The following is a 27296-nucleotide window of genomic DNA, read 5'->3' as shown; positions in this document are numbered from 1 at the left end:
ACTCAGTACATCCTGAAGACCAGCTCAGCCCAGTGTCCAGTTGAGAAACTGTTTTCACTCTTTTTTATGGCTGAGTAATATTCCATTGTGTGTACGTGTGTGTGTGTGCACGTGCATGTGTGTATATATGTATACACCATGACTTTTTTATCCATTCATCTGTCGATGGACATTTAGGTTGCTTTCATGCCTGTTATTGTAAATAGTACACCAGAAACTAACACAACATTGTAAATCAACTATACTTAAACTTAAAAAAATAAAATAGCATTCTAGGGGAAGTTAATTTTAAATCTGTCCAAGATGGCTGAGGGGGACGAGGCAGCGCGGAGGCGGCAGCCACACGAGGGGCTGCAGTGACGGAGGCGAACCAGCGACCCAAACACCGGGGTTAACCACGTCTTGTCCAGGACCCTCCTAGGTGAGAATTATGAAGATGATGACCTAGTAGACTCTGATGAGGTTATGAAGGAACCATGTCCAGTATAGATTGTTCTTTCACATGAAGATGACCATAACCCTGAGCTTGATGAAGAAGCTTTGGAGCAGATATTGCTACAGGAGCACATAGGAGATCTTAACATAGTAGTGGTATTCATGGCAGGAGCTTTTCCTAAAGGGAAATCATTTCTACTGGACTTCATGCTTAGATATATGTATAACAAGGATTCTCAAAGTTGGATTTGTGGAAACAATGAACCATTGACTGGCTTTACATGGCGGGTTGGTTGCAAAAGAGAAACAACAGGCATACACATCTGGAATGAAGTGTATGTGATCGAGAGACCTAATGGAACAAAAGTGGCTGTGCTGCTGAGGGATACCCAGGGTGCCTTCGATAGCCAGTCAACTATGAAAGATAGTGCAACAGTGTTTGCTCTGAGCACTGTGACTGGCTCTGTCCAGGTATATAATTTGTCTCAAAATATTCAAGAAGATGATCTTCAACACTTGCAATTATGTACAGAATACGGCAGACTTGCAATGGAAGAAATCTACCAGAAACCATTTCAGACATTAATGTTTTTGATTCGAGACTGGAGTTATCCTTATGAACATTCATATGGTTTGGAAGGTGGAAAACAATTCCTTGAAAAGAGATTGCAGGTAAAACAAAGTCAACATGAAGAGCTGCAGAATGTAAGGAAGCACATTCACAACTGTTTCTCAAATCTTGGTTGCTTCCTTTTGCCACATCCTGGTCTTAAAGTTGCAACTAATCCTAGTTTTGATGGGAGATTGAAAGATATTGATGAAGAGTTTAAACAAGAGCTTCGAAATCTGATTCCATTGCTACTTGCCCCAGAAAATTTGTTAGAAAAAGAGATAAGTGGATCTAAAGTCATTTGTAAAGATCTTGTACAATACTTTAAGGCTTACATTAAAATTTGTCAAGGAGAGGAACTTCCACATCCAAAGTCCATGCTTCAGGCAACAGCTGAAGCTAATAATCTTGCTGCAGTAGCAGGAGCAAGAGAGATCTATTGCAAAAGTATGAAGCAGGTAGGCGGTGGGGACAACCCTTACATTGCACTCTGGAGTAAAAACACCTGGATCTCAAGGAAGTGGCAATTAAACAGTCTTGTTCAGTAAAAAAAAAAAATGGGTGGAGATGAATTCTGCCGTCGTTATCAGGACCAGTTTGAGGCTGAAATAGAAGAAACCTATGCAAATTTTATAAAGCACAATGATGGCAAAAATATCTTCTATGTTGCTCGTACCCCTGCCACACTATTTGCAGTCATGTTTGCTACGTATATAATCTCAGGACTGACTGGCTTCATTGGCCTAAACTCTATGTCGGTCTTGTGTAACCTTGTCATGGGGTTAGCACTGACGTCTCTTTGTACTTGGGCATATGTTAAATACTCTGGGGAGTTCAGAGAAATTGGAACAATGATTGATCAGATTGCTGAAACGCTTTGGGAACAGGTATTGAAGACCCTTGGTTGGTAATTTCATGGAGGAAAACATAAGGCAGTCTGTAACAAACTCTACCAAAGCAGACCTGACTGACCAGGTGTCTCATCATGCCAGATTAAAGACAGACTGACAGTTCATCTCTTCATGGACTCCACTCTTTCTTTTTTTCATTCTTGCTGTACAGTGAGAACTCAAATAAAAATAAACCAAAGTTTACAATCAACTGTAGAAGTAGTTTAGTATAACTGGGTTCACAGATGGCTGCCACAGAGTGTGAGATTGTTTGTTGGTTTTAAGCATTCTGTTCATGGCTCCTAAGACATGAAGATTGGCTGAGGAGCATTAGTTTTCATGCACACTTGTGCCATGTTTAATTCTTTTCTTTCCCTTTTTACTTAATCTAATGTTAGTGAAATTTATCTTATGGAAAGGCTATTTCAGGGAAATATTTTAAGAAATCTATTTAGAGTCTCTTTAACACAGTGTCCCATTGAAATTTTAATTTTTAGAGAAGTTATGAATCAGTGTATCAAGAATCAGATTGGAATGACAAAGAAGCCTTTACTGAGCTACGACATTAAAAGTATATATTGCTTTACTGCCTTCAATACCAGTATTACATAAATGCATGTATCAGAAACTTCACAGAAATTACATGACAACTCTTGCAGCTAAGAAAGTGATTCTGAGGTGTACATTTGTCTTACCTTTTTAAATTTATAAACCTGCCCTAAAAGGAGAAACATATCCGGGAAACTGAACCGTCTTTATGCAGTTTAGCCTTCATGTACATAAAATATGCCATTAATTTTATTGGGGGGGGAAATTCCATCCAAAAATGTTGCCTACAGCTATGAGTTAAGAGTATCTATACAGTGTGTAGCTTTTATTTTCTAAAATCACAGATAGGGCAAGTATGTGAATTATAAATATATAAATAGGATTTTGTATTAAAAGTTTTGTAGTTTATGACAAAATCTGGTTCTGTGGTAGGCTAATGAGTACAGACCCTGTGAAGGAATGTTTGTGGCTCATGTCAGTGTGTGAGTGCATAGACAATTTGAAGTTTTTGTTATATTTGTGATATTTATCTTCTTGAGCACTGCAGTCTCACCACGCCCCCGACCAAGGGAATTCAGTGGGAATGTTTATTGTGACTTTGTCCTCTGTTGCATTTTAAAGTTCTTTCCTGTAATTTATTTTCAGTATATAATTAAAAATTTGTATATATAAAATGAAACTTGTGATTTTTTTAAGGAATTCTTCAAATATGTATTCCATTACATAAACCTATTTGTTTATACTGAAAAGAGCATGAGTGGGAAACACCCAAGTGACAGCTGTAAGGTATCGTACCTCATACCTTGAAGCTAAGCTTGTAAAAAGTTATTTTTCAGTGTCTGTCTCTGTTAGGGAAAACTTGTTGTGATTAGCCTAGGGGGTGTATTAATTTTGTTTTTCTCTCTCTTTTTTGTGGTATATGTAAGGCTAACATTTTGCAATACTTTTGTAGCCTTCTCTACGAACACCTATTAAAGCGTCTAGTTTGGGTTTTTTTGGTTTTGTTTTGTTTTGCGGTACGCGGGCCTCTCACTGTTGTGGCCTCTCCTGTTGCGGAGCACAGGCTCCGGACGTGCAGGCTCAGCGGCCATGGCTCACGGGCCCAGCCGCTCCGCGGCATGTGGGATCTTCCCGGGCCGGGGCACGAACCCGTGTCCCCTGCATCGGCAGGCGGACTCTCAACCACTGCGCCACCAGGGAAGCCCCCTAGTTTGGTTTTTAAGTGAAGAGAACTCAGATGTTGAGCTGCATGACTGAAAGTTCTAACTTTACTTTGGTTGATATATCCGCCTCCTGCTTCAAATCCTGTTTTTATATGGATTATATTTGTTTCCATCTGTATTAAACTGCTACCAACTCATCTGTTCTTAGACAGAAAAAAAAAAAAGCATTCTATTCTCCCCCAACCCCCAAAACAAACTGTTTTTTCTCCTCTCCCCAGACCTCTGCTCCCTCCTCTTCTTAGCCCTATGTCATGATCCAGTCCTTGTTAACTTCCCAGCGAACAGGGAAAGTCAACCCTTTCACCTTGACACTGGCATCATTTTGCCAGTTCTGAAAAGAATAGTCTTTAAAGAAAGCCAGGTCTAGGTGTAAATCTTAGTTCCACCAATTACTTACTCTCTGGTCTTATTCCGGTGATATAATCTCTCCACTTGGGTTCCTCACTATAAAAGGGAGATCATGATAGACCATATCTCACAGAACTTTTATAAGGATTGCCTAGCTAATAAAACACAGAGAGTTCGAGAAAGGGCACAGGGTAATTCCTGAATGAATAGAAATTCCCTTTCAGGTAAACCATTGGATCCTACTTTAATCTCAGGTTGTGAACTGTTGGCTTTGGGAATTTTTTTAGAAGAAAGTAGAATAATGGGTTTTTACTTGATTCAGACTCTGTGTGCAGACACAGGGACCCTATATTTGGAGCCAGGCCCCCAGCCTTACTTCTCCAGTGTTCAAGGAATGCAAATCCAAGGCCAGTCAACTGAGTGTCCCAGGGGAAGGCAGATCATCATAGAGCTGAGAGCTAGCTGGGGCTATTAAAGGTGGACTCAAGGCTTCCCTAATGAGAAGTTGATAATTAGTCACTCAGTACAACAGTTCCTGTTGTGCCAGGAACTGTTCTAGCTACTGGGAATACAGTAGGTAACAAAGCAGATAAAAATCCCTGCGTCCTGGAGCTTACATTCATTACTTGTATTAATCTAATGGAGAGATCTAAAGGAAGTTGTTCTCTGAAGTCTTCCATGTGGGTCACAGGCCTCTGGAATCTTCTAGGAATGGGGAGCTGGGAGGTGCAGTAGGAGTTGTCTGAAAAAGAATAGTCATTATGCAACAGCTTTTAAAATTTAAAGACCCAGGCTTCTGGTTTTATCTTTGGTGTGTAAAAAGCTTAGAAATTATCATTCCCACCCTTACTATAAGGAGAAAACTAAATGAACTTAAAATCAATGACTTCTTCGACCCATCAGAGAATTGAGGTCACAGAGCAAACCACTACCCCAAATCTAGAGACACAGGGAAATTCAGAAGATAACAGCCAAGATATGGCAGAGATTTTGGAATTATCAGGTAGATAATTTAAAATAACTATGATTAGTATGTTAAGGACACTAATAGAAAAAGTAGACAACATGCAAGAACAGATGGCTGACAAAGGATTAATTTACAAAATATGCAAGCAGCTCATACAGCTCCATATCAAAAAAACAAACAACCCAATCAAAAAATGGGCAGAAGACCTAAATAGACATTTCTCCAAAGAAGTCATACAGATGACCAACAAACACATGAAAAGATAATTGGCATCACTAATTATTAGAGACATGCAAATCAAAACTATAATGAGGTACCACCCCACACCAGTCAGAATGGCCATCATCAAAAAATCTACAAACGGTAAATGCTGGAGAGGGTGTGGAGAAAAGGGAACCCTCATACACTGTTGGTGGGAATGTAAATTGATACAGCCACTATGGAGAACAGTATGGAGGTTCCTTAAAAAACTAAAAATAGAACCACCATATGACCCAGCAATCCCACCACTGGGCATATACCCAGAGAAAACCATACTTCAAAAAGAACACATACACCCCAATGTTCAGAGCAGCACTATTTACAATAGCCAGGACATGGAAGCAACCTGAATGTCCATCAACAGAGGAATGGATAAAGAAGATGTGGCACATATATACAATGGAATATTACTCAGCCATAAAAAGGAACGAAATTGGGTCATTTGTAAAGACGTGGATGGACCTAGAGACTGTCATACAGAGTGAAGTAAGTCAGAAAGAGAAAAGCAAATATCGTATAATAACGCATATATGTGGAATCTAGAAAAATGGTATAGATGATCTTGTTTGCAAAGCAGAAATATAGACATAGATGTAGAGAACAAATATATGGATACCAAGGGGGAAAGGGATGGGGAGGGAGAAATTGGGAGACTGGGATTGACACATATACATTATTGATACTATGTATAAAATAGACAACTGATGGGAACATACTGTATAGCACAGGGAACTCTACCTAATGCACTGTGGTAACCTAAACGGGAGGGAAGTCCAAAAGGGAGGGGATATCTGTATGCATATAGCTGATTCTTTTTGTTGTGCAGTGGAGGCTAACACAACATTGTAAAGCAACCACACTCCAATAAAAATTAATTTAAAAAAGAAAAGAAAAGAAAAGAAAAAAAGAACAGACGGTTAATGTAAGCAGAGAGATGGAAACCCTAAGAAAGAATAAAAAAGAAATGCTAGAAATAAAAAACAGTGCAACAGAAATGAAGAATGCCTTTGATGGGCTCATCAGTAGACTGGACACAGCTAAGGAAATAATCAGTGAGCTTGAAAATGTCAATAAAAAATTCAAACTGAATACAAAGAAAAAAGAGAACAAAAATGCAGACAGAATATCCAAGAATGGTGAGATAATTTCAAAATGTGTAATAAGCACATAGTTGGAATGCCAGTAGGAGAAGAGAAAAGGGAACAGAAGAAATATTTAAAGTAATAATGGCCAAGAATTTTCCAAAATTAATGACTGTGTAGTAGAGAATTCTTGCCCAAAAAGAGGGCTAGCGTTTTTCCTTGGCTTCTGGGAGGGAAACTTGGTTGTACCTGATAGGAATGTCTTCATTTAGGGCAAGGGTTGGCTATACCAGATCTTAGAGTATTGCTAACCACACCTGATAGTTGAAGCTGCTCATGCTAGAAAGACCAATCATGTGATTTAAGGTGGGAGCTTTGGGTCGAGTGGTATCGGTCAACCCTGAGGCTGAGATCAACCAGGTGGACAATCAATCATGCCTGTGCAATAGAGCCCAAATAAAAACTTCTGAAACCTGAGGCTCTGGCAAGCTTCTCAGTTGGCATTACTCTGTATTGTCACACATTGATGCTGGCTGGGCAATATGTCCTGACTCCATGAGAGAGAACAATAGAAGCTGTGTATTTGGAACCTTCTCAGACTCTGCCCTATTCATCATTTCCTTGGTTGATTTTAATTTGTATTCCTTCCCTGTAATAAGCCACAGATATGAATATAATAGCTTTCAGTGAGTTCTATGAGTTCTTCTAGCAAATTACTGAACAGAGTGTGGCTTGGGGGAACACCCCCAAACTTGCTGTTGATGTCAGGAGTGAGGTTGGCCTTATGGAGAACTGTGTGCCCTCAAACTTGATAGCTGACTCTAAACTTTGTGTCTTTGCCAACTCCAGGCAGTGACAGTCAACAAACCACAGATCCAGGAATCTCAGAGAACACCAAGTAGGATAAAATTATGTGCATATTAGGCACATCATATGCAAATTGCAGAAAGCAAAAGACAAAGAAAATCTTGAAAGAAGCTGGGAGTAGGGGTAACCACCTTACCTTTGAGTAACAAGGATAAAAATTACATCAGACTTCTCATCAGAAACATACAAGCAAGAAGAGAGTGGAGTGAAATATTTAAAGTGTTGAAAAAAACATCCCAACCAGTATAGGATTCTATATCTATTGAAATTATTCTTCAAAAGTGAAGGCTAAATAAAGACGTTCTCAGACAAACAAAAATTGAGTGTATTCATCACTAGTAGACTTGTTATGCACAAAATGTTAAAAGATGTTCTTCAAAGAGAAGGAAAATGATATAGGTCAGAAACTGAGATATACATAAAGAAAGAGTATCCAGAGAAGGAATAAATGAAGGTAAAACAAAATCTTTTCTTTTTCTTATTCTTAATTGATCTAATAGATAACTGCAAAAAGTAACAATAGTAAGTGTTTTGGGTGATTATGGTATAGAGATAGCTAGACTAGTAACAGCAATGTCATAAGGAACAGAAGGGAGGAATTAGGAATACTCTGTGTAAGGAACCTGCACTATTTGTGAAGCAGTAGTACATTGTTATTTGAGAGTGGACTTAGATTAGCTGTAAATATATATTGCAAACTCTAGGGCAACCAAAATTATTTTTAAATAAGTATAATCAATACGCCAAAAAGAAATCATCGGAATATGCCTACCACTACTAAAGAAATTGAATCAGTAAGTAATAACTTTCCAAAAAAAGAAATCACCAGGCTTAAATGGTTTCACTGGTATATTTTACCAAACATTTAAGGAGGAAATGATACAAATTCTTTACAATCTCTTCCAGAAAATAGAAGTAGAAGAAACACTTCCTAATTCATTCTATGAAGCCAGTATTACCCTAATACCCAAACCAGATAAAGACAAGAAAGGAAAGCTACAGACAAATATCTCCTGTGAATATTGGTGCAAAATTCCTCAACAAAATATTAACAAAATGAACCCAACAGGGACTTCTCTGGTGGTCCAGTGGTTAAGACTTTGCCTTCCAATGCAGCGGGTGCAGGTTCAATCCCTGGTCAGGAAGCTAAGTTCCCACATGCCTTGCGGCCAAAAAACCAAAACATAAAACAGAAGCAAATTCAATAAAGACTTTAAAAATGGTCCACATCTTCAAAAATTTTTTTAATAAATAAAAATATTTATTAAAAAAAAAGAAAAAGAAAATGAACCCAACAATGTATAAAAAATTATGTAACACAACCAAGTGGGGTTTATTGCAGATGTGCAAAACTGGTTGAACATTCAGAAAAAATATCAATTTAATCCACCACATCAATAGGCTGAAGAAGAAAAATTGTGATCAAATGAATTGATACAGAAAAATATTTGACAAATCCAACACCTAATCATGAAAAAAACTCTCAGCAAACTGTGAAATGAGGAGGATCTCCTCAACTTGATAAAGAACATCTCAAAAAACCTACAGCTAACATGATAATGATGAGAAACTGGATGTTTTCTCCCTATTTTGGGAACAAGACAAGGATGTTCCCTTTAAGCACTCCTATTCAACATTGTACTGGAAGCTGTAGCTAGTGCAATAAGACAAGAAAAGGAAATAAAAATTATACAGATTGGGGAGGAAGTTTTAACTGGCTTCCTTCATAGATGGTAAAGTTATCTATGCAAAAACCACAAAGCATCTACAAAAAAAAAAAAAACCCAAAACAAAAAACCTCCTAGAACTAAAAAGCAATTATAGCAAGGTTAGGATACAAGGTTAAAATACAAAATTCAGTTGCTTTCCTTTATACTTGTTTAAAATGAACCAGTGGAATTTGAAAATAAAAGCACAATGCCATTTGCATTAGCATGAAAAATTAAATACATACATAAAGATCTAACAAAATATGTAGAGAATCTACATGCAGAAAACTACAAGACTCTGATGAAAGAAATCAAAGAGGATCTAATAAATGGAGAGTTCAGGTGTCAGTTCTTCTCAACTTGATCTATAGATGTAGCACAATCTCAATAAAAAATCCTGGCAAGCTATCTTATAGGTATCAGCACACTGATTCTAAAGGTTACATAGAATGGCAAATGACCCAAAGCCACCAATACAGAACTGAAGAAGAATAACATAGTTGGAGGAATCACATTACCCAAATTCAATTTAATTATATTAAAGTTACAGTAACCAAGATAGTGTGTGGTATTGGCAAAAGGATAGACATATAGATGAGTGGAATCACATAGAAAGCCCAAAAATAGACCCACGCAAATAGTCAACGGATCTTTGACAAAAAAGCAAAGGCAATTTAATGGAGAAAGGATAGTGCTTTTAACAGCTGTTGCTGGAACAGCTGTATGTCCACAGACAAAACAAAACAAAACAAAACATGAGCCTTGATACAGACATTATACCTTTAGCAAAAATTAACTCAAAATGACAATAGACCTAAATGTGAAACACAAGATACAAAATTTATAGAAGAAAACGTAGGAGAAAATCTGGTAACCTTAGGTTAGCACTGAGTTTTTAGATACAACACCAAAACGGTGCTCCATTAAAATAAAACTATCAAAATTCAGAACTTCTGAGAAAGTCACTCTGAAGAGAATGAAGCCATGGACTGGGAGAAAATATTTGCAAACTACTTTTTTTTGAGTTGTATGAGTTTTTAAAAATATATTCTAGATACAAGTGACTTAATAGATGTAAGATATGCACAAATTTTCTCCTATTCAGCAGATTATCTTTTCACTTTCTTCATGGTGTCCTTTGAAGCATAAAATTTTTCTTTTTTCTTTTTTTTTTTTTTTTTTTGTGGTACACAGGCCTCTCACTGTTGTGGCCTCGCCCATTGCGGAGCACAGGCTCTGGACGTGCAGGCTCAGAGGCCATGGCTCGCGGGCCCAGCTGCTCTGCGGCATGTGAGATCTTCCCGGACCGGGGCACGAACCCGTGTCCCCTGCATTGGCAGGTGGACTCTCAACCACTGCACCACCAGGGAAGCCCAAAATTTTTCATTTTGATTACATCCAGTTTATCTATTTTTTTTCTTATTTAGTTTTCTTCTGTGAGTTTATAGTTTTAGCTCTTATATTTAAGTCTTTGATACATTTTCAAATTAATTTTGGTGTATGGTATGAGGGAGGGGTCCAACTTGATTCTTTTGCATGTGGATATCAAGTTGTCCCAGCACCATTTGTTGAAAGGACTATTCTTTCCCCCACTGAATTGTCTTCACACCCTTGATAAAAATCAGTTGACCATAAATAAGAATGTTTATTTCTGAACTCTTGATTCTGTTCTAGTACTGAAGTGTCCCTCAGGATGCAGGACTTTCAATGCTAAAACCAGGATAATCTGGAGCAAACTAGGATTTTGGTCACCCTACAGCTGAGTAGGGCTTGACCAGCCACTGCCCAGATTCTTCTCTGATTTTATATACATTTCACTGCACCCCAACCCTTCAACTACTGGATCCATCCTTCCTTTGAATTATCACTATAGAAATCATTGCATGTTCAGGGAAAGAATTCAAACACCATAGAAAAGTGTAAAGCAGAAAACAAGTGACTCCAAACTTCCATCCCTACTCTGCAGAAATAACTACTGTTATCTCCAAAAAGTTTTGACACATATATGCATCTTTCCTTTTGATAAGGACACGAGTGGAATTGGAACATGCATACAGTTTAACAATCAGCTCTTGAATCTGTACAATGTCCACTTTATGACTGTACGCCAGTCATTTCACAATACTCCAGAGACTGGCCTTTAGCTCCATTGAAGACTAGGTCCCCTGGGAAGCTGACTCTGAGATGGAGGTCAGCATGGAGTAAGTTTATTGAAGAGTGACAGATGTGAGGAGTGAGGAAGCAGGGCTGAGCATAGGGAGAAGTTGGACTGCAATGCAGTCATGACAGTGACCTCTGGGATCTTCATAAATCCCTTGGGATATCAGTGAAGACTTAAATTCAAAATAAAAAATTGGGAAAGGGAGCAAGATGCCATGGGTATAGGTCAGAGCTGCCACCCATTGCCTTACCCAGGGACAGAACAGGACACTGCATAGTCCCTTGTTCTCTGCTCTCTCTCAAACCCAGTCCTGGGCATGGGCTCAGAAATGTGACAGGTCCTGCCTTTATTATTTTTTCTTGCCTAATTGCCTTGGCTACAACTTCCAGTACAATGTTGACTAGTAAGAGAAGATATCCTTTTGGGCTTCCCTGGTGGCGCAGTGGTTGAGAGTCCGCCTGCCAATGCAGGGGACATGGGTTCGTGCCCCAGTCCAGGAAGATCCCACATGCCATGGAGCGGCTGGGCCCATGAGCCATGGCTGCTGAGCCTGCGCATCCAGAGCCTGTGCTCCGCAACGGGAGAGGCCACATCAGTGAGAGGCCCGCATACCACAAAAAAAAAAAAAAAAATTTCCACAAGAGAAGATATCCTTTTAAACCTGTTGAGACCTGTTTTGTGGCCTAACATTTGGTCTATCCAAGGATGTGTTCCCTGTGCAGTTTAGATGAATATGTATTCTGCTGTTTTTGGGTAGAGTGTTCTGTAGATGTCTGTTAGGTCTAGGTGGTTTCTTTGTTGCTTTTCTATACATTATTGAAAGTGGGATATTGAGGTTTCCAATTACGATTGTTGCATTCTCCATTTCTCCCTCAAGTCTACCTATTTTTGCTTCATGGACTTTGGTGCTCTATTGTTAGGCAAATATATGTTTATAATTGTTATATCTTGATGTATTGACCCTTTTATTAATATATATTGTCCTTCTTTCTCTTTTGCAGTAATTTTTGTCTTGAAGTCCATTTTGTATGATTTTAGTATAGCCACTCCAGCTCTCTTTTGGTTACTGTTGGTATGGAATATCTTTTTAAATCCTTTCACTTTCAACATATTTGTGTCTTTGAATCTAACGTAACACTTTTTAAAGGGTACGTTGTTGGATTTTTTAAAAGTCAATTCTACCTACACCTTCCTTTTATTTGGAGAGTTCAATTCATTTACATGTAATGTGATTACTGATAAGAAAGGACTTCCTCCTACTATTTTGCTATTTTTTTCCTGTGTCATATCTTTTTTGTTCCTCACATCCTCAATTACTGAATTCTTTTTTAAAGAATTAAATGGATATTGTCCATTTAAATGGATATTGTCTGTCATAACCTTTTAATCACCTTGTTGTTTCTTTGACTGTATAGTTTTGGGGTTATTTTCCTAGTGGTTGCCTTGGGGATTACACCTTAATCTGTGTCAATCTAGTTTGGATTAATAAATACAGTATACAGAAACTTTTTATTTTATTTTATTTTTTAATTGAAGTATAGTTGATGTACAATAGTATATAAGTTACAGGTGTGCAATATATAGTGATTCACAATTTTAAAGATTATATTTATTTATTTATTTATTTGTGGCTGCCTTGGGTCTTCGTTGCTGGACGCAGGCTTTCTCTAGTTGCAGCGAGCGGGGTCTACTCTTCGTTGTGGTGAGCGGGCCTCTCATTGCGGTGGTTTCTCTTGTTGCAGAGCACAGACTCTAGGTGGGCAGGCTTCAGTAGTTGTGGCACTCAGGCTCAGCGGTTGTGGCTCGCAGACTCTAGAGCGCAAGCTTGGTAGTTGTGGCACACGGGCTTAGTTGCTCCGCAGCATGTGGGATCTTCCTGGACCAGGGCTCGAACCTGTGTCCCCTGCGTTGGCAGGCAGATTCCTAACCACTGAGCCACCAGGGAAGTCCCACAATACATCCTTGAGCCTATCTTACACCCAATAATTTGTATCTCCCACTGCCCCACCCCCCCCTCCTCATTGGTAACCACAAGTTTGTTCTCTACATCTGAGTCTGCTTCTTTTTTTGTCATACTCACTAGTCTGTTGTATTTTTTAGATTCCACATATAAGTGATATCATACAGTATTTGTTTTTCTCTGACTTATTTCACTTAGCATAATGCCTTCCAAGTCCATCCATGTTGCAAATGGCAAAATTTTATTCTTTTTATGGCTGAGTATTCCATTGTATATATACCTCACATCTTCTTTATCCATTTATCTGCTGAACAAAAACCTTTATATATTTTCTCATCACTCATTATATCTTTAAATATTGTGTGCTCATCAACATAGATTTATAAGTTTTTTACACAGTTACCTTTGAAATCAGATAAGAAAAAAGAGAAGTTACAAAGAAAAATGCATCAATACCATCTTAAATATTTACCTATACCAGTACTTTTACTGATGTTCTTTATTTCTTCATGTGGGTTTGAGTTACTGTCTAGTGTCCTTTCATTTCAGCCTGAAAGATTCCCTTTAACATTTCTTGTACGGCACATCTGCTAGCAATTAACTGTCTCCGTTTTTGTTTATCTGAGAATATGTTAATTGCTCCTTCATTTTGAAGAATAATTTTGCCAGATGTTGATTTGGGGTTGACAGTTTTTCATGGAACCCTTTGAGCATGCTGTCTCACTGCAGGCAAAAGCAAGGCAGCATGTGTGCACCAGACCCTCACCAGGGTCAGACGTGTACACCCAGACAGGAGCTGGATTTGAAACAGATGAGAGTGAAGCAAAGGTTGGGAGGAAAGAAGTGTTTGCCAGGGTGGGAGGGCCTCCTCCAGCAGCACCTTCTGGATGAGCTGTGAGTACCGTCGGTCATGGAAATATGACAGTAGGCTGTAGAAAACTAGAGCCATGGTCTGGAAGGATGGCCTGTGGTTTCCAGTCTGAGACAAGCAATGATTAGCTTGGTGGCATAATTGGGGAAATAAGGAAGGAAATGTCATCTGTGGGAGAACAGACAACTGGGAGACAGTGCCATCTGTGCTGAGTTAGGAAAATTAGGAAGTGAGAGAGGAGAGGACTGTGAAAACAGGGGCTGAGAGGCATGATATGGGCATCAGTTAGAATTCTGTGGGTTGCAAGTCACAGAAAGGCAACCCAAGCCAGCTAAAGCCAGAAAAGGGAATTTATTCTAAATATATGAGATTTACAAAATCCTTTGGGAGCTGGAGAACCAGGCTTGGAAAACAGCCAAGAATGATGGTGGCTCCAGGGGGCCTAAAAGCAAGAAGCACAGGAATCTTGCAGGAATGGCGTGGTCAGGACATCTCTGCAGGACACCTCCACTCTGTTAGAAGGCACCAAGGTCACAACAGGACATCATCACTGTGGCCAGAAGTCCATCTAACCATCTCTCAGTCTTTTCATGACATGCTCAAGATTAGATCAAACCCAGGCAGGACCATCTGATGGCCTGAATGTACATCACATGGCCACATCCAACTGCCTGCAGGGACAGAGCAGACCAAAAAGGGAGGTGGCGGAGGGTCACTCCAGAACAGGAAGGGGCCAGATGTTGTACAGCCCCCAAACGAGTCCCGTTCCATTATAGTAAATGATGTAAAGGGAGGTGTGATTTTGAGAAAAGAGAGACCTGAATGTGTTTGTCAACTTGGAGAAGAGAACCAGTGAGGGAGGGCGGGATTAAAGATGCAAAAGGAGGGGAAATGATTGGAAGAGCCGATGGAGGTTGTGTGCCCAGTGGGGAGGGGCTGGTCAAGCGGAGGAGGAATCTTGACTCTGGGGAGAGGTGTGAGTTGGGAGAGAAGGCGCCTGGGAAATTTCCATTCTTTCCATCTGTTCCAATCCCTGCCTTTCCACAACAAGCAGGTGTTGTCACGAGGGAGAAGACTTGTTTTTCACTAATCAAAACTGACCAAAGTGGTGATCCATCATTTTCTAAAATCCGACTCTTTGTGGGAGGAGAAATCATTTCAAACCTGCTTCCTCGTTGGACCTGAGTGAGGACAGGGTTGTCACTGGAGCCTGGGCAGGCTGACGCTGGCGGTAACTCCACCTCTGGGTCCCCCACCCCCTGCTACAGGGGAAGGGTGACAGCTCCTTGAAACCTCAGAACCTCATGTTCCCAGGACCCAAAACCCACGAGTGAAGTATCATTTCCCTCTTTCCTCTCAGCCTCTGACTGCTAGAAGCAGAAACTTAGCAGGGGACCCTGCCTGGCCCAGGGTGTCAGGCCTGGCAGGCTGGCGTCCCACCTGCCACTTCCCACAGTGCCCTGAGATTGACAGTTTTTCATGGAGCCCTTTGAACATGTTGTCCCACTGCAGGCGAAAGGGGGGCAGGGTCTGTCCCATGGTTGGCTCTACACACCCCTCTAATGGAAGCTTTCCCTTCTGAGGAAACCACAGTGAGACTTTGCATCTGAATAAAATTTTATCTGAAAGCTGCCCAATGAAATGGGGAGCCCAGACAGTTGCCCAGGCGCAGCAAAGAGTCTTAGGTGAGTAGAGTTAGTCTGAACCCAGGATTTACAGAGGCCTAAAAATGAGGCCTGCGAGGTTCACAGGACCTGCCAGGTACACACAACTGAGCTGCTCGCGTCCCTTTCAGGAAAGGACTTGCCGCCCAGCTGCAAGGAGTGGGGTCAGCTGACCCCGCCAGCTGTTAGCTCTTTTAGGGTCAGCCTCAGCTTTTGAGCCAACTTTATGCTTTTCTTGGGTGGCTCCCAGCCAATGACTACACAAGGCAGTGGTAGCCAAGGTCATGCTCCTCTCCGAGAAGGCCCCCAGCCAATGACGGTAGTACATGGACCTAACCACCTCCACCCAAAGCCAGACCCTCTTCTGGGCCATCTGCCTCGGAGCTCCCAGGTGGGCTGGCAGAGACACTGTCAGGTTTGCATATGGCCCAGACACTCCCCTCCCACCCCACTCCTGCATCCTCCCCTTTCCTGAACAAGTGTTCATCCCTCATAAAACTCTCATCTCCGCATCTGCCACTGGAGAACCCAGCCGGTACACCACTCATCCATCAACTCAACACTAAGCCCCCCTGGACATCAGCTGTCTGGATATTAGCTGTTGCAAAGTGAAAGGTGATGGGTGACAAGTGGTATAGTGGAGGTTCAAACCAAAGGTTATGGTGTCTGAACCAGCTCACCTAGTTACGCCTAAGCCACCTCTCCCCCGAGGCCAGGGCTGCAGGACTCAAGGAAACATGCCTGAGGCTACAGGTCACAAGTAGGGGGCTTTCCAAGCAAAGCCTCCGAATTCTGGTCTGAACCTCTTGCTGGCCCAGTGTGTCTGGTGGTTTTCCAGGGCCCAACCCTAGGTTCTGCATATTTGTTCTGCTGACTCTCTGGTGGTGTCCAGGATCCCAGGACACCAAAGACCCAGAAAAGTAAGAGTCCAGGGCTCTAGACCCCTTCTGGGGGCCTGGGCTATGTGTAAGAGGGTGTACCATAGACTACAGTGTGTGGACAAGACTGAAATTAAAAGCCAAGTTACACATCTGGAGGGGGCATTGAGCCAAAGGACAGAGACAGACTTCAGGCCAAAGGCAACAGGACTGAGGCCCCGCCCTCTTCCCTCAGGAACACAGCAACTTGCAGGACCCGAGTGCCCAGAGGTGAAACCAAGGCTATGCTCAGAGTACCAGCAAGGCAAGGCCACCAAAGTGGGAGAAAAGTTCACCTTTGATAATCTGACACAATTTTGCAGTTAAAGAATAGACACATGTGTATGTATAACTGAATCACTTTGCTGTACACCTGAAACTAACACAACATTGTTAATCAACTATACTCCGATATAAAATAAAAAGTTTAAAAGAAAAAAATCTAGAAAGAATATTTTAAAGTCAGCATACTATAAGTTTTGTTTATAGTTTATATTTCAATTATAGGCTATAATATTTAAAATATTGGTTAATTTTTAAATTATAGGTAATAAATATGGGTAATTTAAATTTTATATATCTAAGTTATGGGTAAAGTCTTAGGGCCCGGCAGGAGAGCTTTTAGAAGTTTCGTGTGTCCTCAGGCATGGGTGATGAGGGAGACATTAAAGGTGGTAAACTCTAACTCCAGGGCTCCGAGCAGGAAGGTGACACTGAAACGGTCCAAAAGGATGCATCAAAGGAAGTGAAGAAAGGCAGGCAATGCGTATATCTGGTGGGAAGGTCGGGTGTAGTAACAAAGAGGACCGTAGGTAACAGCTCTTCTTCTCGCAACCATCTGAGATGTTTCTGGTTGACAGTAGGGGCTGGGCTCACTCAATCATTCAGGGACCCAGACTGCGGGGCCTCTGCCCTCTTTTACACAGGGCTTCCAAGGTGGCCCCAGAAAAGGGAGGCAAACATGGAGGATTGTTGAGGGGAGGAGTTTTGTGGGCCACGTCTAGAAGTAGCCACAGCATGTCTGCTGATGAACAATGCCGGCGCCCAGCCACACCAAACTGCAAGGTGGCTGGGAAATGTGGAGCATCTAGGTGTGCCCAGGAGGACGGGGAGAACAAATTTGGGTGGAGAGCAAACATCCTCTGCCCACAGCAGGGAGTCGACAGTGACTGGAGCACACAGAGCAAACCTCATAGGGGATGACCGGAGGCATGCTGGCAACCGCCTAACAACTGGCTTTCTGGAAGGAAACAAAACGGAAGTCCTGGTTATGTCAAACTGTAATCAATATCGAGGCTGCAAAGAACAAAGAGCTTTATTTGGGGGTCTTATGAATTGCAATTTGGGATACAGATTCCAAACAGTGTTCCGGGGAAGAGAAAGAGTCAGGGGCTTATAAAGGCAAAAGACACAAGGCTATACTCTGACACAGGAAAAGAAATATTTGTCCTTAAGGAATAGGCTATCATGAATTATTCTAGGGTAAGGGTCTGATAAGTATCTCGGGTTTCTAGCAGGTGTTCTGGATGTCTTCGTTAGGACAATATGTAGTTAAAAGATTAGATTCCATCTGGGCTGAGACATGCGTAAGCCACATTTCCTCAACAGCCTCCAGGCTTCATTTTAGAGACCTCTCATAGCAATACCAACTCCACTTTTTATTTTCTTTTCACAATTGATAGCATTTGCTGATTTACTTGGTATATTATAAATGTTTCCACCACCATCAGCTTCAAACTACCAGCATACCAGCATGATCAGTGAACAAGGAGCTGGGAAGAGATGTATAGTAGCAGCCCAGTATATAGTTGAATTAGGGTTCTTCAGAGAAACAGAACCAATCAAGGATATATATATATGTATCTCAAGGATATATAAGTCACTTGATTATATGTATATACAGTGATCTTCCTCAACTTACAGTGGAGTTATGTCCCAATAAACCCATCGTTAAGTCAAAAATGCATTTAATATACCTAATCTACCGAACATCTTGGCTTTAGCCTAGCCTACCTTAAACATGCTCAGAACATGTACATTAGTTGGGCAAAAATCATCTGGCACAAATTCTCTTTTACAACAAAGTGTTGAACATCTCATGTAATTTATTGAACACTGTACTGAAAGTGAAAAAACAGAATGGTTATATGGGTCTAGAATGGTTGTAAGTGTATCCGTTGTAAGTTCCTGGCCATGATCGCCTGGCTGACTGGGAGCTGCAGCTCACTGCCACTGCCCAACATCACGAGAGAGTATCATCTGGCATGTGGCTAGCCCAGGAAAAGATAAAAGTTCAAAAATTTGAAGTACAGTTTCTACTGAAAGTGTATTGCTTTCACACTATCATAAAGTCGAAAAATCCTAAGTTGAACCATCAGAAGTCAGGAACTGTCTGTATATATCAAGAGATTTATAACAAGGAATTGGTTCACATAATTATGGAGGCTGAGAAGTCCCAAGATCTGTAGTTGGCAAGCTGGAGACCCAGGAGAGCCGATGTAGTTCTAGTTCGAAGGCAGGAAAAAAACTAGTGTCCCAGCTCAAGGCATTCAGGAGGAGGAGTTCCCTTCTACTCAAGGGAGGGTCAGCCTTTCTGTTCTAATCAGGCCCCCAGCTGACTGGATGAGGCCCAGACACCTCAGGAAGGACAATGTGCTTTATTCCATCTACTGATTCAAATGTTAGTTTTGTCCAGGAACGCCCTCACAGACACACCCAGAATAATACTTGACCAAATGTCTGGGCACCCTGTGGCCCAGTCAAGATGACATAAAAATCAACAATCATAATAGTATTTGCACCATACAGATAGGATAGAGAGAAATAATCCTAAAAATGTAGACAACAGGAAAATGTAGTAAGTAATTAGAAAGTCATGTCTGTTGAGTATGTATTACCTTTGTTTCTAATATAGCTTATTTAATTGTAAGTTTACATAATTTAATTTCTAATGATGTCTGTGTTAAAATTACAACATTCCTAAAAATTTAACAATCAGCTCTCAGGGCTATTGGGACCAGCTGGCTGGTCCAGCACACCAGTGGGATGGACAAAAGTGGTGTGCTAGGGAGCTAGAGCTTCAGCTGCCTGGCAACAGAGACTGAGAGTGCCGTAAGCAGGGAGTCAGGGGACATTGGTGCTGGTAACCACTGAGCAGGCATCTCAGACTCAGGGCTCTGCTATCTGTATGGCATCTTGGTATAAATTAGAGAAAGGCTTGCCCTTCTGGTGGCAGATCCCTCTCACCATGCTAGAACACATGGCTTTGCCAGCAGAGCCCAAACCCAGCCCTATTCCCCCTCCTATTGGATACCTTTGTGCAGTGCACAACCTATACAACAGTACCTGTAGCTCTCATGGAGCTGTTTCATGTTGAGCCTTGAGACATAGGCCCCTTTCCACTTTCTATTTGGGAGACTGATTGGCAAACGTGTACCTCCCTCAGAAGAAGCCTCCCTTGAGGCAAGAGCAGGCAAAGACTGCTTCTGGTGGCTCCAGGCTCAAGGATATGAAATTACCTAATAAAGTAGTGGTTCTCAACCCTGGTCACACATTGGATCACTGGAGGAGCTTTTACACCTCCCAAGGACCAATGTCCAGACGAGTTAAATCGGAGCTGACAGGGGTGAAACAGAAGTTAGCTTTCAGAGCTCCCTGGTATGCAGCCAAGGTTGAGAACCACTGATCTGAAGCCATCCTGGCTCTGGGCCAATGATGTTGGTGGGTGAACCATCCCACCAAGAAATGTGCATTTCTGCAAATGGCTTCTGGACAGTTCTGCCCTCCCAATCCTCTCCACTTGTCTTTCAGTGCCCAGAGGTGCCTGGCCCAGAGGAGCCCTTAGAAAATGCAGAAATGATGCAGGGCAGGGAACCAGCAAAGGGAGACCCAGAACCACGGCCGGGAGGTACAGTGCTGTAAGGGCAGTGGGAAAGGGGGCCATCTCTCTGTCTCTACTCCTAAGTGAGGCCCGTATCTCCCCTCCTTGGCTTCGGATTCCTGCCTGTGTAAGAGGAGTGGGGCAATTCCTTCAAATAAAAGCTTACTCAGGAGGCCACCATGTTCAGCAGATTCCCTTGCCCCACCCTTGTCCTCACCCCACCCTCCCTCCTGGTGGCCTCAGAGGGAGCTGGAAGGAACAGAGCGCTGTGGTGCAGGGTTTGTAAACTTCAGGAAGGAGGAGGTGCTCATGTCCCTTCCAGCTGGAACCCATGGATCCCTTCATCCAGAGAAGTACTGGGAACATGGTCTGAGGGCATAGAGAAGGAAAGAGCTAGCTTGCCCCCGTCCCATGCCCCCCACCGTTCTCTGGTGCAGAGTTCAGATTAGCTCCTGCCCTTTTCCCAGCTTTACTCTGGGCTTGAGCTTAGAGCCTCTGTGGTTTTGCCCATTTCCAGTGCTGATCCCCGGAAAAGCAGGTGGGTAAGCTCAGCAGGTAAATATCATCAGGGAAACAGCTGCACAGAAAAAGCTCCTGGGAGTGGTTTCTTAACCAAAACAAGCGTGAGTGGACCCAAACTAAGTCTTCAGGGTATTTTTCCTGCCTCTGGCTTGGAAGTGGTCCAGGCTGCGTTACTCACAGGCCTTCGTGATTGCTCAAGACGTTGTCAATGGCCATGGGGCCTCCCTCTGTGACCCTGATGTGACATGAGGTTTTCCAGCTCTGTATCTCTCCTCTCCTGCTAGATGGCCTCTGTCCCAGCCTGATCTGACCTTTACCTGGGCCCCCAAAAAACAGGAGGGCGATTCTGTCATTTCAGTGGTGTTTCTCGAATCTGCCCGTCAAGCCAATATTCCTCATGGCGTTCCTGGCCTGAGTCCAACCTGAGGCTCAGGGCTGGGCGTGCAGGAGGGGCACTGGGCAGTCTGAGGGACACAGATAAGAGCCCTGAGGAAGTGCTTACTGGCTCTCCTTCTGGAGGTAGAATCAGGACAGTTTCATGAGAGACTTGCTTAGAATGATCAGACTTCTGTGGCTGAAACACACACTCCAGAGAGAAGGAACTGGGAGCACACAGGAGCAGGGGCTGTGCATGCATATGGTTGTGTGTAGCATTAGCAAGAGAGGTCACAGAGGGAACCATGGCCAGCACCATAAAAGGCCTTGAATGTTACAGCAAACTTACTTATACTTACTCATCCCTTCTGAGGAGTAGCTGAGGGCCGGAGTAAGTGACTGGATGCTAAGTAAGACAGCTTTGTCTCCAGGGATTCTGCTCTCTCCCTTCACCCTGGTGATTTGACCTACCACACCCTGGTGAGTCCTTAACCTCTCCCATCCTCCCCTCCTCTCCACAGTCCAGATCCTGTCCACGGACAGCTGCAGTGGACCCCTCAGCCTCTGGACCCACTTCCCTTCCAGCTACTAGAGTTGATTACACATCAATCCGCCATTTGGGGACCAGCGGACATGGCACACTATGAGGATTAGGATGGGAGCATGGCCGTTCAAAGCAGAGAGGTCCCTGTTCAAATCCCTCATATCCCACCTATTAAGAGGATCACGCAGTACCCAGGCCCAAAGAACCCAGCCCCAGGCGCAAATGCCTAACAGGGCACGTGGGGTGATTTCAGGGGCACGAAGCCTGGTCCTCACCATCTAGCAAGTTCATTGAGGGCTCTCAAGCCGGGAACGTTCACAGGAAGTGGTTGGAATCGGGGTACTTAGACTGGCATCACAGAGAAGCATAAGATGTAGAGACAGCCTGGGTTCAGGTCCTAGCCCTGACAGGATTGTGTGACTCTGGGCAAGATATTTAACATTTCTGTGCCTTATTTTCTTCATCTGAAAAGCCATGATAAAGGCTTCCTCGCCTCGGGGAATTTGAGAATTAAATGAGATACTGAATATAAAGCACCAACCTCAAGGACACATAGCAGGCACCTAATAAATGAGAACGGTTACTGTGATTGCATTTCTTGGGCAATTTTTAGGATCTTGAGTCTGAACCTCCCAGAAGTCCCCGCCGTACACTCTTTAGAAGTGTACTAGTATTAAACAGAAACATGGCAGTTAGCAGAGATTTCACTACCCAGTGAACAGTTTCGGAGATCCTACTTACTATGTGCAGGCCCTGAACTAAGTGCTTCATCCCTAACCCGCTTTGCTGGACCAGTCCCCTGAGGCTCTGAATGTGCCAAAGCTGCACGCTCCTTCTAAGACACACCTGCCTCTCCACAGTTGGAACTGTCATAGACGGCCTCCTGGGCCCTCCTGGCAGGAAACATCAGGCAGAGCAGGTCCCCAGTGGACGGACCCTGGAGGGATCCTTGGCCCCCACGGGCCTCGGCCACCCGCTGCCCAACCCCCGGGCCTTGGCAGGGCGTGCGGGACCCGGGCGGCCAGATGCCCTGCATTTCCTGCGGCGTCTTGGTGGCTCCAGCCAGTGGCGCGCATCCCCGACAGGCCCTCCCCGCGCAGAGGGCGGATCCGAGCTCCGAGCCCGCCCGCCCTCTGGGACCATCGGACCAGCTGGGACCGCGCGCTCCGCCCAGCTCCTCCCGCCCCGCCCTCCTCTCGCCTCCGCCCCGACCGGCCGCCAGCTCCGCTCTGGGATGGGCTGTGCCGCGTGCGCCCCGGCCAGGCGGAGGGACAGTCGGGCCTTCCCGCCCTGGACCGGTGATTGATCAGCAACGGTTACTGAGCCTCTTAATGGTTCGCTTGGGTGGGAATTAATTCTGAGGTGGATAAATAATGCATTGAGGTTTACATAGTCCAAGGCAAGCCGTCGGTCCGGAGCCAGGAAAGGCAGCCGAGGGAGCCTCGCTGGTGACGCCAGCGGCCATGGGGGCCCGAGCGGGGCATGAGGGGCAACTGGGCCAGAGGAAGAGAAAAGGGAAGTGGATGACAGCATGATCGGCTCAGCGATTCCGTCCAGGAGGCGGCAGGAACATGCTGAGCCCAAAGATCAGGCAAGCCAGGAGGGGTAAGTCCAACTTCCTGAGGCGGATCAGGACACAGTGTGCGTGCGTCTGTTGGTCAGGGCGTGGATACTCAGCTGGCTGCCACGCTGGGGTCAGATGGGGCAGGCGTTCTGGAGGCATCTGGATGACTGACAGCCCTCTCTAGTGACGCTCCTGGGGTCTGTGGGGGTCACTCCTGAGACTGCCAAAGGGCGATGGCCAGCTTATTGCCCCAGTGGGTGTGCAGGCTTCACCCCGCATGCCAGGTTTTACAGAGTCCCTGGCTTGCCCAAAGTGACCGTGTGACAACTCTGGTAAAACTTTAGTTTTCTACTAAAAGGGAAATGCTGAATGCTCAAGATTTGCCCTAGCTGCCAAGACAAAAGTAGCCCTCACTAGGAAGGGCAATGCCCTGGCTTCTCCAGACAGCCAGGTCCCAGTGAAGGTCTTCATTTTGGCTACCTGGGAGGCTGCTCTGCAGAGCCTGCAGGGGCCGCCACAGCCGGGCTGCAGGAAGCAACCCCTCAGGCAGGCAGGGGCTCCCCCCGGGAGAACTCCCAGGAGGCAGAAGGGCCTGGAGTTGTGGGTGTTGGGAATGTCTAGAGATAAGTAAGAGATGCGAGTCGGGAGAGCCTTGCAGGGGTGATCCTGCAGCCCTGGGCTAGCGCCCCAACCAGGCTGCGGCCCTGCAGAATGGCCTGGGGCCTCAGGACGAGTCTTGGGGCTACGGACAGCATCTCCCTGGACAGCAACTTCTTGGCCAGTGCAAGTGTCATTTTAGACGAGAACATCTGTGTTTTAAGAAAATAGAATGTGTCCTTCCATGTGGCCGGTGTTTGTGGAGGGCTGAGCCTCCCTTGTGAGCAAGGAGCACGAGGAGGGTGGTTTGGAGGTGGGTGGAGCTTCTGCCTGGGGAGCTTGGAAACAGTGCTTGCCTCACCCAAGTATTTGTGTATTTGAGGCAGGAACCCTCCAGGCTCTTGTGAGCTCACGGGCACACACCCATCTCATTAGCACGCTGCAGGCATTTGGATGACTTTCCTGGGCAGGCTGGCCCTCTAGAGTGTAGTCAGAACCCCTCCATGGGGTGCTCAGAATGGGCTGTCACCTGTGGGCCCCAGTGGGCAAAGGAGGACTGACTGTGCATGGCTCTGCTCAGGGGTAGCAGTACAGCCTGGTGACGATGCAAGGGGTGGGCTGGGCCAGGCTCTCTAAGAGAGCTTGGGTCTCCTCTCCCACTCCTGTCTAAAATGCTGGCCACACTTGGCTGTTGAGCAAGCACCCGACGTGTGATTAATCCAAACTGAGAAAAATACACACTAGATTTTGATGACTTGAAAAAAAGAATGTAAAATATCTCAATGATTATTTTACATTGGTCACCTGCTGAAGTGACAATACTTTGGATATATTGGGTTAAATAAAATACGGATTAGAATTCATTTCACCTGTTTTTTCTTTTACTTGCTTCTAATGCAGCTACTAGAACATTTATTATTACATACGTGGCTCACATTATCTTTCTGTTGGATGGGGCTGGTCAGAAAGAAACCAGTGCTTTGCAGAGGGGTCTCAGGAAGCCTGCCTTTGAAATGTCAAACTTCTTAAAAACATTTGTTCTGGGTCAGTGGTTTTCAACCAGGAGCTGTTTTGCCCCTTGGGGGACATTTGTCGATGTCTGGAGACGTTTTGGTTGTTCCAACTAAGGAGTGCTACTGGCATCTAGTGGATATAGGCTGGGATGCTAAGCAGCCTGTAATGCAGAGGACAGTCCCCACAACAAAGAATTCTCCAGCCCCAAAGGTTAATAGTGCTAAGGTTGAGAACCCCTCTAGTAGATGATATTATCTTGTAGGATATGTTAAAAGATAAAGTTTATGGTGCTATATATCAGATATTTATAAGATAATCATTTACCCATAAAAATACATGACCATAAACCATGACGAGGAGTATTCTAAGAGCATAAGAACATATACTACAAATGAAGCTTCCAGAGGAAGCAAGTGGTGCTTGCATTGTGAGCTGAAGAATGGTGGGGCTACGTAGGCAAAGGGTGGTGGAGGGAGGAGGCCACATTTCAGACAGCGATTGGCATGTGGTGATGCTGTGGGAGGGGAGGGGCACACAGGGCCAGGAGGCTGGGGCTGGAGACCAGGTCAGGAGTCCGATGACGCAGGGACATTTCTGTAGGAATACAGGCCAAAATTATATGTGAATGCCTCTAAGAAATTGGGCTCTGCTCAGGTAGAAGGAAGACCTTTCCTCAAAATTTATCCCCCGCTGCACATTTTAGGAGTTGGGCAAACTGCGTGTCATAAACCCAGCCTGTCTATAGGATACAGATCACAGACCCTGGTATCCACACACTGCCTTGTCCAAACTGCTCCAGACGATACATATTCCAGACATACTTCCAGATTACACCACCACCTGGGTATAGTGGGTTGAGTGAAAAAGACCTGGGGTCACTTTCTGGAACAGTTAATAAAACCAGCCCCTGTCAGCTGGCTCAGAAGCCTTTGAAGCTCTGCAGATAGGGGTTTCCCAAGGACTCTTCCCCAGGGTCATGTTGGCTGTTAACTCCCTGGAAGGTCCCCATCCAGGCCAGCCCTGAGACAGCTGGCAAAGGCTGCCATCATCCTAAAGCTGTCCTGTGGAGGGGGAGATGTCAAGATCGAGAACCTCCCAGGAGAAACCCTACTGTCACTTACCTGCATATAAAACTAAGTTTGGTCAATAATCTGAGCTCAACTTCCAAGAAGTAGTTAGAGGCAGATGAGGCAGGTGTTGTACACACACACGTACCACACACACACACACACACACACACACAGAAGAGGACAATAATAATTCAAAAAAGTAGGGAGGCACCCAAACCAGCTGGAAATGTCTCAAAACAGGCCAGTAAATTCAAACAGTGTGCTTGCTTTTACGTGCATCACACAATGTAGACTGATTTGAGAAAGTGGTCCACATTGGTTCATACCAGCTCACACTAGCCATTGATACTGTGATTCTAGCTTGCTACTGCCTGCTTAGGACCAGTTCAGACTCACCCTAGCTCGTCATGGCCTGTGGAAGCCAGACCAGGCCATTTGGACCCAGGTATGGTTGACTCTGCCCCACTCAGCTCCTGCCTGACTCCCAGGGTCCTGTCCAGGGAGCCTTTCCTGATGCCACGCCTGGCAAGCTCTAACTCCACTGAGAATTTTTGCCGTATTTCCAGAGTGGGAATGGAAGAGACAGGTCACCCCACCCCTGCCAGTTTTCCCAGAAGAAAAATCAGATGAATTTACTAAAACTCCATGAATTTATCGCACAGGGGAGCAAGTCACAAGTGCATATGCTCTGTGACACTGTAAAAATTGCAATTTATCTTTTAAGATAGAAAATAAAAACATAAGGCTGGCACCCTCTGTTGTGGGAGCAACGTGGGTAGTTATGCAGGGTGAGGAAAGGCAGCGGAGCCCCAAGCCGTAAGCTCATGCCAGAATCTGTGAGGGGTACTGGGTTCATCCCCATCTGTCCAGGCCATAGTCAGAACAAAGCCCCAAAATACTTGACCCTGACGCTACCCCAGCCTGCTAGGATTGCTCCCTTTCCTGAAATCCACTGACCCAGGGTCTGCTTCTTCAAAGATTTGTGTAGTCCCCCAATCTTGATTGAGGCCTCCTCTGTGCCCGTTAGCACTGCCCAAAATAAAGGTTTATTGATTTGGTCTTGCCCTGTTCCACAAGGATAAGGTATGGAAGGCAGCTGTGTTGTTTTACCTCCCAAAGAGCTCTTGACTCTGCCTGTCTCACTCAATCTCATGTTATCATCCCAGCCATCATCATTTCTAACCTGTGGCAATAACATTCTGCCTCACCCCACCCG

At 44.2% G+C, this 27296-nt stretch overlaps 1 protein-coding gene and 1 pseudogene across 5 annotated transcripts in view; both read left to right on the top strand.

The window, feature by feature from the left end:
- Nucleotides 1-27296, top strand: part of ARHGAP22 (Rho GTPase activating protein 22) — a 219865-nt gene that overhangs the window by 23344 nt on the left and 169225 nt on the right. The window contains exon 1 of one of the 5 annotated variants that reach the window (XM_032607462.1): nt 23040-23440. The exons of 3 other annotated variants lie outside the window; for them this stretch is intronic. In XM_032607462.1, the coding sequence (XP_032463353.1) occupies nt 23407-23440 (34 nt within the window). In that variant the 5' untranslated portion in view covers nt 23040-23406. Of the gene's footprint in view, nt 1-23039; nt 23441-27296 lie in introns of those variants that run through there. One more of the 5 variants, XM_032607459.1, reaches the window with a different exon arrangement.
- LOC116741256 lies at nt 304-2053 on the top strand (annotated as a pseudogene).

The sequence above is a fragment of the Phocoena sinus genome, chromosome 16, assembly GCF_008692025.1.
Source record: "Phocoena sinus isolate mPhoSin1 chromosome 16, mPhoSin1.pri, whole genome shotgun sequence".
Taxonomy (NCBI): Eukaryota; Metazoa; Chordata; class Mammalia; order Artiodactyla; family Phocoenidae; genus Phocoena; species Phocoena sinus.
Note: the sequence above shows the minus strand (reverse complement) of the source record. Positions and strands in the feature narration are given on the sequence as shown.